Source organism: Pelophylax lessonae, assembly GCF_965119305.1.
Source record: "Pelophylax lessonae genome assembly, chromosome: 1".
In the NCBI taxonomy this organism is placed as follows: Eukaryota; Metazoa; Chordata; class Amphibia; order Anura; family Ranidae; genus Pelophylax; species Pelophylax lessonae.
Genome location: NC_138768.1, coordinates 719491716 through 719505682, shown reverse-complemented (window position 1 = coordinate 719505682; position 13967 = coordinate 719491716). Strand labels below are relative to the sequence as shown.

The window sequence follows — 13967 nt, the reverse complement described above, 5'->3', positions numbered from 1 at the left end:
TTTAGTATCAGAGCATTTGCAAGAGTGCAAATGCTTAGTATCGGTGTGTATATAAAATTAATCTCTTCTCTGTCTGGTATTCTAGTACATTAAATATTTTGTTCCCTCACAATATATCTACAAATTCTAGATGGACCCTCTGCACATTGCTGCACCCTTTCCAGCAAACTATACAATGAAAAACAGGGATATTTAGTTCACATATAGTCCACACAGAATTTGTAGTGTTCATATATGGTCACACCCCTTTAGCACATATACAAGCTATTGGGATTTAAGCACAGGAATATCTTTTCTCATCATATACCTGGTTATTTGTATCTACCACTGCATAGAGATATATCTAAGAATAAATCGTCTTTTTAAAACTTTACATAAAACTAGATTATACTCCACACTTTGAGTTTTTATTTTATCCAATTAATCAAAACAATCGGCCAACTAATCCAATTATGAAAATAATCGTTAGTTGCAGCCCTAACGAGGTTGTAGGGGAGTATCTCATGCTAATATTTTACAGAACTGTGAAGACACTGTTTAGAATTCAATTTTACCATTGCTAGGTTCATTTTCATTCTTTAAGCATTTAGTTTAACTCCTAACCCTGTTGCTGCTTATAACGTTGGAAAAAAGCGTTTATTTGTTTCAAATTAGGGGGAGGTGTTCTGGCTCATACAATCCTTGGAGTGAACTGGAGCGAGTCTACTGGTGACATAAAATTCCTCATACTGGATCCACATTACAAAGGAGCTGAAGATCTCCAGACAATTTTGGAAAAGGTACTATTGTACTTCTAAGCCTTCTCCTTCTCTAACTTCCCTCCTTTTCCTTTCTGTTTTATACAAACATTTCTGGCCATATCCCCTAGACCAGTGATGGTGAACCTTGGCACCACCAGATGTTTTGGAACTATATTTCCCATGATGCTTAACTACACTGCAGAGTGCAGGAGCATCATGGGAAATGTAGTTTCAAAACATCTGGGGTGCCAAGGTTCACCATCACTGCCCTAGACTAATATAAACCTAAAAGACTTGCTACAATCAACACTGGTTCATCCCTTTTGAGTGGAACAAGGTAATCAAGCTCCTCCCATTTCATTACCTTGGTTACTAATGTTTTCCCCCAGGATTACCTTGAACTGGTGGTCTCCCCAGCACATTTCTCCACTTTAGGCTTCATCAGGAAAGGTTGCTCCAATACTGAGCAGTTCAGTACTATGTGTTATAATGGTGCTCAAAAATTATCCTGCCATAAAAGCGTTCATACCCTAGAGTCTAAATTTGTCTGTTCTAACCAATATGTGAATGGTGGAAAGCCAGCTTCAATGCCTTATTAACTCATGCTCTGATATTGAATAGTCCAAATTAAAAATACCATTTCATAACTGCATGTGTATGTGGTCACTGCACAAAACTTCACATGGCAGAGAAGTTTGGCATGGGTGAATATGACCAGATCATATTTTTGTAATCGTTTAGCAGCTGGCACACAAAAGGTGAACATACAGCCTTTAAAAAATCCTAAAACCGCAAAAAGGTCTGCAGCGCTTCCTGTGATTAATAGATAACAGTCAGTAAATAAACTGGAGTTCAGTTTAAGCATGTATCCAGTAAAGCAGGGGTCTTCAAACTATGGCCCTCCAGTTGTTCAGGAATTACAATTCCCATCATGCCTAGTCATGTCTGTGAATATCAGAGTCTTCCAATGCCTCATGGGATGTGTAGTTCTGCAACAGCTGGAGGGCCATAGTTTGAGGATCCCTGCCGTAAAGTGTTGGGAAACTCAACAAGCATACTTGCAAAAAGGTCAGTGATTTGCTAAGTAGTAAAGCAAAAATAAGATTACAATCCCGGTACTTGTACCTTTTTAAACCTAGTCAGCAATGACCGCTCCTGACATACAGATTCAAAATAAAGGTTATACTGTAGTCATAAGGCTAGCTTCACACACTCACATAGAATGGGCAGTCTGACCTGATTTACTAAGGTGTGCAGCACTTTCTGTGATTAATAGAGAACAGTCAGTAAAAAGAGTCCTAACATGAAAAACCTTGACTGGACTTCAACAAATCTTCAGTGTGAACCAAAGTGATTCCAGCAATGTGTGTGATATATCTAACCACTCTCCAGAAACTGGAGAAAATTCAGCATGAAATAAACAACACCCAATGTGTTTGGAAAAGATTTGTCACACTCGTGCACCTCCACTAATCTATGCACTCACCAGATGAAAAATAGTAATGCACCTTAGATCAATAGTCTGAAGCTAAGAGGTATCCCGCCCTGGTATGTTGGTTGAAAGATGGTCTTCAATAGAGTCAGGCAATAATCAGCTCTCACTCCTACCGCGAGGATGCGGTGGCAATGACGTTAGCATGTAGGCCCCTTCCATGTAGGAGCAGTGGCTGATTATTGCCTGACTCTGTTGGTCTAAAGCTTATGAAAAAGAGAATAATGAAGTAGCAGCCATTGGGGCTGTTCAAATTATCTTTCCACACATTAGGGAATTGAAATTAAAAATGACATACACATAGAATTATTTTACATTCTCAATGACAGTCACAAATATTTTAAAATGCAAAAATTATACAATATACCAGTCCAGGGTAACCGCTTACAGATGATGGGCGGAAAAATCTTTCTTCCCAAAATACATTTAGTAAAAAAAAGTTTTGGTTTGTTTTTTATTCTTACAATAAAATGTATATTTTATGTATTTTTTTATTATTTTATATCGTTTTTTTAATATTTGTTTTATATTAATTTTGTATGGTGGAGAGCCTTCTGTCAAGGTTGCCCCTTTTGTCCCCCTTATAAGTCCAGCACTGCCTCTCCCCCTTGCTTACAATGATACAGGTAAGATTGGAAAAACATGGTGGGTGAGAATGTAAGGTCAGGCTGGACTATCTCCTTGCTTATGGAGCAAATGTAGTAATCTTACGATCGTGCGCTGGTCATATCTGTCGGTATACATGGCACTGTATCACCACATTTCTTTCTACCCACACAATCAGACATTTGAATCTACCACCTAATGAGTGGACCTTGATAGTGTTCTTGGCTCATGCTTTGCTAATGGTCTAACCTGCTTTCTGAGGATTATCTTCTAAAGCAATATTAAAGAGCATGCATGCTGCTATAAGACACTCAGTCAGCCAGGAAGGATCTCCCCTAGATAATTCTGCCACATTTATTGGCAATGAATAATAGAGTTGATAGCTGATGATTTTTCTTGTTTTTGCAGGGATGGTGTGGCTGGAAAGGAATTGATTTCTGGACGCCAGATGCCTACTATAACTTGTGTTTACCACAACGACCTGTAGCTATATGATCTCTTTGTGGAAGTTGCACTTGCTCTTGTAAATATGCAATTAAATTAAAGAAATGTTGTACCCAAACCTGGAAGTTTAATTTTAAATGGAAGGTGATAATGTCATCTTCTGTATGAAGTTATACTTGCTTTCAGAGTCACAGTGACATTCTGCCAATGTAACCATTTCTACTGCTCACCCTGCCTCAGTTCCAATGATGTAACATTCAGTTTAGTGGTTAACTGTACAATTCAAACAGTTTCCACACATTTACAAAACTATGGACATATTAGGCATTGTGTTTTCGAATGGAATGGTGTGCACAGTTTCTATTAAGAGCATTTGCCTTTTTGAAAAGGAAGTGCTGGGGCCAATCCTATCAACACCACATCCCAAGATATATCAAAGAACAGTGGAAAAGGCAAACAGGACTTTATAGGTGTTGAACATCCCCCACCAGGTGTGACTAAATCACAACTGTGTGTATATAAAAATATTGTTATATTGGATATAGATTAGAAAAGCTCCAATCAATGGAGACATAATATAGAATATAAGGACAATACATGACATTAAATCACATTGGATAGAACACATAACCCATCACACAGTCCCCCTACAAAAAGGGGAACTTGGGAGAACCACATCAATAACCATCAGCTGAGGAAGCCAATTAGCCAATGACTTGGGGGACAGAGGAGTCCCGTCCCCTGAGTCATTCTAGCTTTTTTAATCAATGGAGACATAATGAATAGAAGAATAATATATGACATTAAATCACATTGGATAGAACACATAACCCATCACACAGCCCCCCCCCCCCAACAAAAAAGGGGAACTTGGGGGTATCGCCCCAATACCATCAGCCGAGGCAGCCAATTAGCCAATGACTCAAGGGACAGGACTCCTCCGTCCCCTGAGTCATTGGCTGATTGGCTGCCTCGGCTGATGGTTATTGGGGTGGTACCACCAAGTTCCCCTTTTTGTTGGGGGGCTGTGTGATGGGTTATGTGTTCTATCCAATGTGATTTAATGTCGTGTATTTTTCTTATATTCTATGTTTTGTCTCCATTGATTGGAGCTTTTTTAATCTATATCAAATAAAATAATATTTTTATATACACAGTTGTGATTTAGTAGCACCTAGCGGGGGAGTTTCAACACCTATAAAGTCCAGTTTGCCTTTTCCACCATTTGCCTTTTTGATTATCACTGATCCTATGTACGGTAGGGAAAATAATTATTTTATCCCCCAAAGATTTTGTAAGTTTGCCCACTTACAAAGAAATTAAGGGTCTATAATTTTTATCATAGGTGTATTTTCAATAATAGAGACAGAATATCAACCAAAAATTCAGAAAAAAAACACATGATCCAAATGTTATAAATTGATTTGCACTAAATTTATTTGTGAATAAAATAAGTATTTGATCCCCAAGCAAAACATGACTTAGTACTTGGTGGAGAAACACTTGTTGGCAAGCACAGAGGTAAGACGTTTCTTGTAGTTGGTTAACAGGTTTGCACCGAGTGTTACAGACCACTGGAGATACTGCCACCATAGGTATAATACAAATGCCTGCTTACCAGCAGTACTGGACCTCTTGTCACAGGAGGCCAGTAGCACTATTTAGTGAGTAGGTGGGTTCTAAGATTCGTATTGAGGCAGAGAGATTTGACATCTACTTACTTCAAACCGACGGATAGGAATTCTTATATTCCCCTTTACAGCTGTCATCACAAATCATGGCTAAAATCCATTCCCAAAAGCCAATAAATGAGATGAAGACAGAAGTGCACAGATGTTGAAGAATATACCAAACAGGCTGCAGTGTTAACTAAGATGTTCGTGGAAAAGGGATATGAGGTACATACACTTAACCCATTGGTGGATCAGATTAAACAGTTAGATGGGAGTACAATTTTAAACAAATATAGCGGGAATATAGCGATTTAGATAAAGGCAGAAAAGTACCTTCCCTTTCCTTTATCACAACTTAAGCCCCGTACACACGTACCGATCGTCGGCCGAACGATCGGCCGTCTTTTGTCCGAGGGCTGTCTTGTCTGTTGAAAACTGCAAAAGACTGCACACGAATTTTGTCGGCCAGCAACAGCCGACTGCAGAAGTGATGTCATGTGATGGTTAACTTTCCGTGTGTTTTTTCTTTTCTGAGCATGCCCAGTCTTGCAAATCTGCTGTCTGTCGGCCGAATTCTGTACTGACTGGTGAACAATCGGCCGTTCTGGTGTCGGCATACAAAAATTTTAATGCTTGCACGACAGATTCTGTTCGGCCGAAAGTGCGCTGTCGGCTGTCGGAAGCATCATACTAACAAGCCGAAAATCGGCCGATCGTTCGGCGGCCGAACATTTTCGGCCGACAATCGGTACGTGTGTACGGGCCTTTATTCTACTCAACATTGGCTAGTGAAGCGTCTGATACAAAGACACTGGCACATTCTGTGTAATAACAGAGTGGTGGCTAGATCATTACCAGCCAGACCTGAAGTGTTGTTCAGCGAAGTACCTTCACTGAGGGCAAGAATTTTTTAAGGATCTTGTTGGCCACTACCAATGTAAAAAATGACAAATATGTACTTTAAATAGGTGCAGAAATAGAAAAACCATAGAATTTAGGTCCACAAGCACTTTGAGAAATTACAAAATTGAATATTTTATCACTTGCTCTACCACTAGAGTTGTATATTTATTACAATGTCTGTGTGGATTACAATTTGTGGGCAGGACCAAACTGGCCCTACATGTTAGACTTAATGAACTCATTAATAACATCAGAAAGGGTTTTAAGAACCACTCTGTTGCCAAACATTATGCTCTCGTTCACACTAGAGATCCTACAAATACAATCTTTTTAGGTATCAATTAGATATAGACTACAGTGGAAGGGGGGGGAGGGGGGTGATCTTTGGTGAGAGGATCTTACAACTGGAAATGAAGTGGATTTTTAAAATTAAATGTTTCTTCCCTTAATGTTGATGAAGACGTTAACACCTTTTGTTTATAACTCCTAAAATGATCTAGACAGCCCAGATTGGTGCTCTATAGGGGTGTTTCATTATTTGTTGGTTCGGTTCTGAGGTAAATATTTTGCCTTTTGATTGTTTTTATGTTTTTTTTTTTTTTTAGGAATTCATGATGTGTAATGTGATGGTTTGGACCTTGGGGGGGCTTCTTGGACTCCTACTGAGACTTATGTATTTTTATTCATGATTGGAATATGGGGTCTATATAGTTGTTTTATATTATATTAGTGATCGACCGATATCGTTTTTTTCGTTGCCGATACCGATATTTTGCCGATCGCATATCGGTATTGGCCGATATTTTCACACATGTAAAAATTACCCAAAAAAACACAAAATACGGCAGAAATCTCTTAACAAACATGTTAATCTTTATTTATAAACATTTTTAACATTAAGTGCTCGTTCTTCACACCTTAAGGGTCCTTTCACACGGGGCGGACCGTTTTTTTAATCCGCTCAGGCACTTTTATTTTTTTATTTTACGGACACGGATGACACATTGGAGTGTCTGGTCCGTATGTCCGTTTTATCATCCCATCCGTTTGCAGATGAAAAACGGACAAAATGTATGTCAATGGGATTGCAGATGTCAGCAGATGACACTGCTGACATCAGTTTTTGCATCCGTTTCATTTTTTTAAACGGAAGAAAAATAGGGTTCTCTTCCGTTCCAAAAAACAGAACTGATAGGAAAGGACGCAAATCGGATGTCAGCGGACATCCGCAATCCCATTGACGTGCATTATGTCCGTTTTTCATCCGCAATCGGATGGGATGAAAAACGGACATACGGGCCGCCCGTGTGAAAGGACCCTAACTGCATAAAAACTGATAGGAAAACTTACATTGCAAGGAGTTGGACATTAGCATTTCACATCATCTGATTTAAAATGATTGCAGCAGTGAGTGGCGTAGTCCACTGGCACTGACTCCAATCCACTGTCTGTCTATTTTCTTTTCTATCACTTATGCACTGACTAGCTACACTTTCAAATCAATACTCTGTTAAGTAGAACAATATTATAGTGCAGAAAGCATAACATTTCAGCATGTTCACCAGTTAAACGGCTTCTTTTCATAAATTGCTGCCACTTCACTAAAACCACGCTCACTTGGTACTGAGGAAGGAGGAGCAGAAAGGTATCTTCTAGCATGAGAAGCAAGTCTTTTGTAGCGTGCCTCATATTTTCTTTCCACCACTGAAGAGGATCACTTCTTCTATCAACTACTGTTTCCTTTAAATAGAGATGAAGTTCATCATCCAGGCTCATTATTGCCGATTCTGATAAATCCTCTGCATGAAGCCCCAATAAAACGCTGAACATTGCATCTATTTGACCACGATGAAGTTTCTCTTCTGTCCGTTGTCTTTTGGGACATTTTTCTCCTGCATCCTGCTCTTCCACATCAGAAACCTTCTCTTCTTGTCCTTGACTTTTCTTTTAGTCAGGAGGAACCTCCTGCACCTTCTGTTGAATATCTTCTGTCAGCCATTGCTTTGCCTTGGCCAATACATCATCAGAAGAGAAAGAATGGTTCTTGTATCGAGGATCCAAAAGACATGCAAGCACAACAGTTTTATTCTCCTCATGCTTCTCAAACCTTTTGGCGAGGCTGTCCCTCAAAGCCTGCCTACATGCTTTGATGCCACGTGTGTTGGGTCCTTCATTCTGTTGAAGAAGCATCTTCAGGACTCTCACACATGGGATCACAGAGGAAACAGATGAGTCGTAATGACTCACCTCTAGTGTCACTTCCTGTGCCGCATGCAGACTCCAGTGTGGCAGCAGCGGGTAAGACACTGTAAGGAGGCAGAGGAAGGCGGCCTAAGAGCTTTCCAGTGCTCGGAGGCACGTGGTGCAACATACGCGATGACATCACAAAAATGTCGGTAAATCAAAAGGCCGATTCCGATATATCGAGGAAAGTGCATATCGGCCCCCGATATATCGGAGTTGCCGATAGTCGGTCGATCTCTAATAAATATATATAATTCCTGAACTTTTAGGCCATGTAGCAATTTTATAGATAATATGGGTTATTAATGATGTTTTATCTTTATTATTTGATTTGTAATATGAACCTCTGACCATGAGAGGGCTGTATGGGTAATTCTATCCAGCACGGTAGGAGTTCAAACCATATACATTTATAGACTCTTAAGTAATAAAGGGGAATTTTATTTTAATCTAAATGGTGGTTTTGGTTGGCGTCTAGGTGAGCCCCTTAGAGTCCAGACTAAGTGTTTAAGGTTTTTTGTTCTATATTGTTTTTCATTACCATATTATGCAAAATGAGCCTTAGATAAAGCCTCACCGAGTACCCGGGGCTCAAAGCGAGGCTTAGTTTGCTGCTCGACTATATATGGTGATGGCGTGGTGCGTTGCCCGTGCCCCAGGACGACATAATTTCTCTGTCGCTCATTGACAGACGCAGTCCTCTTTGATTGATATCAAATTGGGTTATACTGCCCTCTACAAGAGTAGGACACTAGGCAGAAGAAAACGTTCTGGCCACACCCTAGGGACAGTCCCAGAGGGTATATCCTCTCACTTCCTGCTACAGGATGTCAGTTTTTTTCTGTCTAGTCAGGAGTAAGGACCTAAGTTCCTTGCTGGGATCTTTGGTCCTGGCAAGATTTTTTAGATAAATCCTTTTTTAGTTAGCTTTTTTCTCCAGTTTCCTGTGAGATCTTCAAGCAAATTATGCCGGATCTGGGCGACGGGCTGGATGTTGAGATCCAGTGGTCACCCCAGCCGGCCTACAAGCGCGTGCAGACTCCAGCTCCGCGCTGGATCGGCCGCGACACATTCAAACAATTATGCTGGAGCTGGGCGACGGGCTAGATGTTGAGATCCAGTGGTCACCCCAGCCGGCTTACAAGCGCGTGCAGGCCCTAGCTCCGCGCTGGGTCGCCCTGCGACATAGTCCCGCTGGACGGGGACTGGCCCTGCAAGTTAAACATTTCGCCAGGACGCCTACGACCAGTCGGAAACTGAGTCATGGCGTCTGCATTGGTCGACAGCCCCCCCACTTCGGTGGAGAGGGGTTCTGTTAGGAGTGGGTGCCCGTCGGTTCCGGTATGGTGAGTAGATGTTCCCCCTCCCCCCCTGTCGGGTTTTTTGGGATGGATACGGGCCCCTCTGTGGATGGTCGGACCCTTTGGTGCGTTGCCCGTGCCCCAGGACGACATAATTTATGACGATACACATAGGGTGTACACGGTGCTGACATCATCGCTGATTACGAGTCCTGGAAGTGCAGGTAGCTTGTTTATGTGCCTTTTGATTTTATCTAATGTGAGTGTGATTTCATTACTTTTAAATAAACGTTATTCGGATTTACACTATGTGGAGCATCCTTTTGTCTTTGAGCCTGAATGTACAGATACTGTTGCTGGATGTCTGACTTCACTGTAATAGCGAAAAGTCCACCGGAGCACCATTACAAGGCACTTGCGGGGTAATCAGCCAAAAAGTACAACTGGCCTCCTGTGACAAGAGGACCAGTACTGCTGGTAAGCAGGCATTTGTATTATACCTATGGTTGCGGTATCTCCAGTGGTCTGTAACACTCTGTGGTGGATGGGGATGCATGATACTTTGGACAGTGAACCACTTATGATCTAGCACCTTCAAGTTCTAAATTTACTATTCTGGAATTTTTATACTGGAATTCTGTAGTTTATTTGTTCACTTTGCTTATTTTCCTTGTATTATTTGGCACTTTTAGCGCAACTCTGTCTTTTACATCTAAATCTGTATATGATGCTTAAACTCTCTGTTTACACTAAGTATATAGATAGGTTGTGCTCGTTTCAATATAATAACATAAAATGTTATTTAAAAAAATAAAAATTCTTAAAACTTAAAACTCATTACCTGGTCGGGTTATGGTTAATACAGCCCTAGGGAAAACTATACTTTAAGCGATTAGTGTGTGTTTTGAGTTTCTCTAAATATACTAAAGATAGGTCACCCATGTCAAATTAAATCCGTAAACTCTCAATGAAGTGCAACACCTCCCAACAATAATCCTCGGAAAGACTATTCAATGAAAGCAACAAACTCCAATGATTGTGTGATTGTTTTTCAAAGGTATGGTGGGTTAAAGTGCCACTGAAAACCAATAATGGTGGGATGTTATGCCTGCTTACCTTGTCCACTCCCAGCTGGGGAACACTGCCATTTGACAATGATCACCTAAAAAGGCAATGTAGCCTAAATGCAGGTTTGTCCTGATTTTTAAAAAAGATCTACCGAACGCAGAACTTCACACAGCAGCCCTTCCTGCCTCTATATGTATAGTATGACACCTGCCATCCCTTATAGAATATATTAAATGTATAAAGAAAGACTAATTGTTTGAGGTAAAAAGGTATATATCCTCGCGCTTATGGTAACTAGATGTGCATGAATATAAATATGTATAAATGTGTGTATGTAGCTGCTGCTGAAGAATAAAGTGCTAGTGACTTAAAGTGATGCAAGAAAAGTGATTCAGCGCTGCTACTAATATACAAACTATATATGTGCCGAAAAAGGAAATGTGCAAATTGCAATAGGTTATAATGCCAATACACTCCTTTTGAATCGGTGCAATCAATTCAACAATTCAAATTAATTGGTGCAAATCAAATGTCCAAATTAAATAAGTAAGGATAATGTCCATTCAGTGCAACAATAAATAAAATATATAAAATTTATGAAAATAGTGAAAAATAGTGTCTGTTCAGTGCCAAATAAGAAAAGTGCTTCTGTGCGTCACTTGCTACAATAAAGTGCCAGGTGCTCCCCCTGTGGTTCCCTACTTACCACAGGACGCTCGTTAGCTGGCAGGAAGTATATATCCTTTGTGTACTGTCACAACTCCTTGGAACACCACATTAGTTATCCAGTCATTTGGAGAGATCCTTATAGATGGCCATTTTCAGATCCAAAGTGCCCTCATAGAAATATAATGCCATCCATGGTGAAGTATGTTTAAGTAATACTTTTATTAATAAAAAAGAAACCTACTTACAATAGGTATGAATCAAATAAATGGAGTGCGGCGTGGTGATTCGCAGCTCTCGCAGCGTGCGCTCCACCGGCCGGAAATGACATCGTTCTAGGTCCGGTACGCTCAGCCAATCGCTAATTTAGGATATATATATATATATATATATATATATATATATATATATATATATATATAATCTAATATATATATACATACATACATACATAAAGGGGCGGACTGACCATTCGGGGATTAGGGCACTGCCCGAGGGCCCAGGGTCAGTAGGGGGCCCCATGAGAGGCTACACACTACAGAAAGAAGCCAGGAACTTCCAAGCAGGCTATGCTGTGGTAGATATTTAAATGCCCACTCTATGTGGCTGAGCTGCAATTTGTAGGTGGGGCTTTGTGTGGCTTGAGTGTGGACACAGGGGGCCCCATGATCTCTGATTGCCCGGGGGCCCCATAAGTTGTCAGTCCACCCCTGTGTGTATATATTTATATATATATCTAATATAATATATATAATTTAGGACACAAAGGATATATACTTCCTGCCAGCTAACGAGCGTCCTGTGGTAAGTAGGGAACCACAGGGGGAGCACCTGGCACTTTATTGTAGCAAGTGACGCACAGAAGCACTTTTCTTATTTGGCACTGAACGGAAACTATTTATTTTTCACTATTGTCATACATTTTATATATTTTATTTATTGTTGCACTGAATGGACATTATCCTTACTTATTTATTTGGACATTTGATTGCACCAATTAATTTGAATTGTTGAATTGATTGCACGGATTCAAAAGGAGTGTATTGGCATTATAACCTATTGCAATTTGCACATTTGCTTTTTCGTCACATATATAGTTTGGATATTAGTAGCAGCGCTGAATCACTTTTCTTGCATAATTGTTTGAGGTGTTTTATAACAGAAAGGGAAACTTATTTTTACATTTTTGTTCTTTTTGCTTCATATGGTAAAAAACAAAACCCCAGCGGTTAATAAATAACACCGAAAGAAAGCTCTATCGGTCTCAAACAATTATGGAAAATTCATTTTGGTACAGTGTTACATTACTGAATAGTTGTCAAGCTATCACAGCACTGAAAGATGGTCTGGAAAAGAAGGGAGTTATGTATATTAAAAATAGGATTAATATTTGGACTTAAAGACCCCTCTTGCCTCATTAGGTAGAACACTGTTATTTTGCCATGGAAGGCATGAACTGAAGAATTAATTAGAATTCCAGCTTTACTATCAGTTTAAATGGTTTGTTTAGGACAAGCTGGCCCAAACAAACTATTCCCACAAAATTATATGGCTGCTGGGTATACTTTAATACAGTATGCTGTAGTAGCACCTGCCACCAGATTTCCACCTGAAGTCAATTTCTTGTTAAATAAGTTTTATTAAAGTACAATAAATGTAAAGACCACATAGGAACACTGTATATACAACTCCAATAAATGTGTAATGATACATTTGACAGTAATCTTTTCAGTCCCAGTAGAGGTAAAGAAGAGATGTTCCACTGGAACAAGATAGAGTCAGGAAGAACACAAAGTAAGAAATTGAGAAAGGAAAAAGGGGATAAAGTGAAGGTAGATGATGATGCTGGGTAAGAGAAAGGGCAAGACTCTAGATCAAGGATCCTCAAACTACGGCCCTCCAGCTGTTGTGGAACTACAGATCCCATGAGGCATTGTAAAACTCTGACATTTACAGACATGACTAGGCATGATGGGAATTGTAGTTCTTGAACAACTGGAGGTCCATAGTTTGAAGACCCCTGCTCTAGATGCTCAGGTTCAGATGAATTGGTTAGTAAAGTCTATCAGAACTCCAGAAGGCAATGATCGAAACCTGCAGGCAAGAAATATAAGATCCACGGTGCCCTGACCTTCTGACACTTTGGCATCGTATCTGAAGTCTTCGCTGTAAGCCTGAGGTCACTTTCTGTAGGATTTAGGTTATTCTATTGGTCAAAATACTTTTGTGCTTTTTCCGCACACTGGATAGCAGATATCTTAAGGCAGCCTATACATTAGTCATCTTTTTTTCATTCAACCAGCAATTAAAAAAAAAAAAGACCCGATTCCCGCATAACCACACTTAATCCTGCTGAGCTTTTGTGTTCTTACAGCAGAGTAACTTACACTGATCCAGCTGGATTTCGATCCTTGTATGGCCCGCTTAAGCCTAGCAAGTCATAGATTATGGCCATTATAAAACTTGCCTTTTCCACATTCACAACACCAGCTGTGAGGTGATTAAGCCATGTACAGCTGTGGCAAAAAGTTTTGAGAATAACACAAATATTATTTTTCACAAAGTCTGCAGCCTCGGATTTTATGATGGCAATTTGCATTTCCTTCAGAATGTTATGAAGAGTGATCAGATAAATTGCAATTCATTGCAAAGTCCCTTTTTGCCATGAAAATGAACTTAATCCCATAAACATTTCCACTGCATTTGTGAAGAAGGCTTCAGGGTGCCCAAGAAAGACCAGCAAGCGCCAGGACCATCTCCTACAGTTGATTCAGCTGCAGGATCGGGGCACCACCAGTGCAGAGCTGGCTCAGGAATGGCAGCAGGCAGG

The 13967-nt window shown here is 40.1% G+C and overlaps 1 protein-coding gene across 1 annotated transcript in view; it reads left to right on the top strand.

Annotated features, from left to right (window-relative positions):
• The window catches only part of UFSP2 (UFM1 specific peptidase 2), a 41322-nt gene extending 37922 nt beyond the window's left edge, over positions 1-3400 (top strand). The window contains exons 11-12 of the mRNA XM_082243537.1: positions 655-779; positions 3247-3400. Of these exons, the coding sequence (XP_082099663.1) occupies positions 655-779; positions 3247-3333 (212 nt within the window). The 3' untranslated portion in view covers positions 3334-3400. The remainder of the gene's footprint in view (positions 1-654; positions 780-3246) is intronic.
• Positions 3401-13967: the final 10567 nt, after the last annotated feature.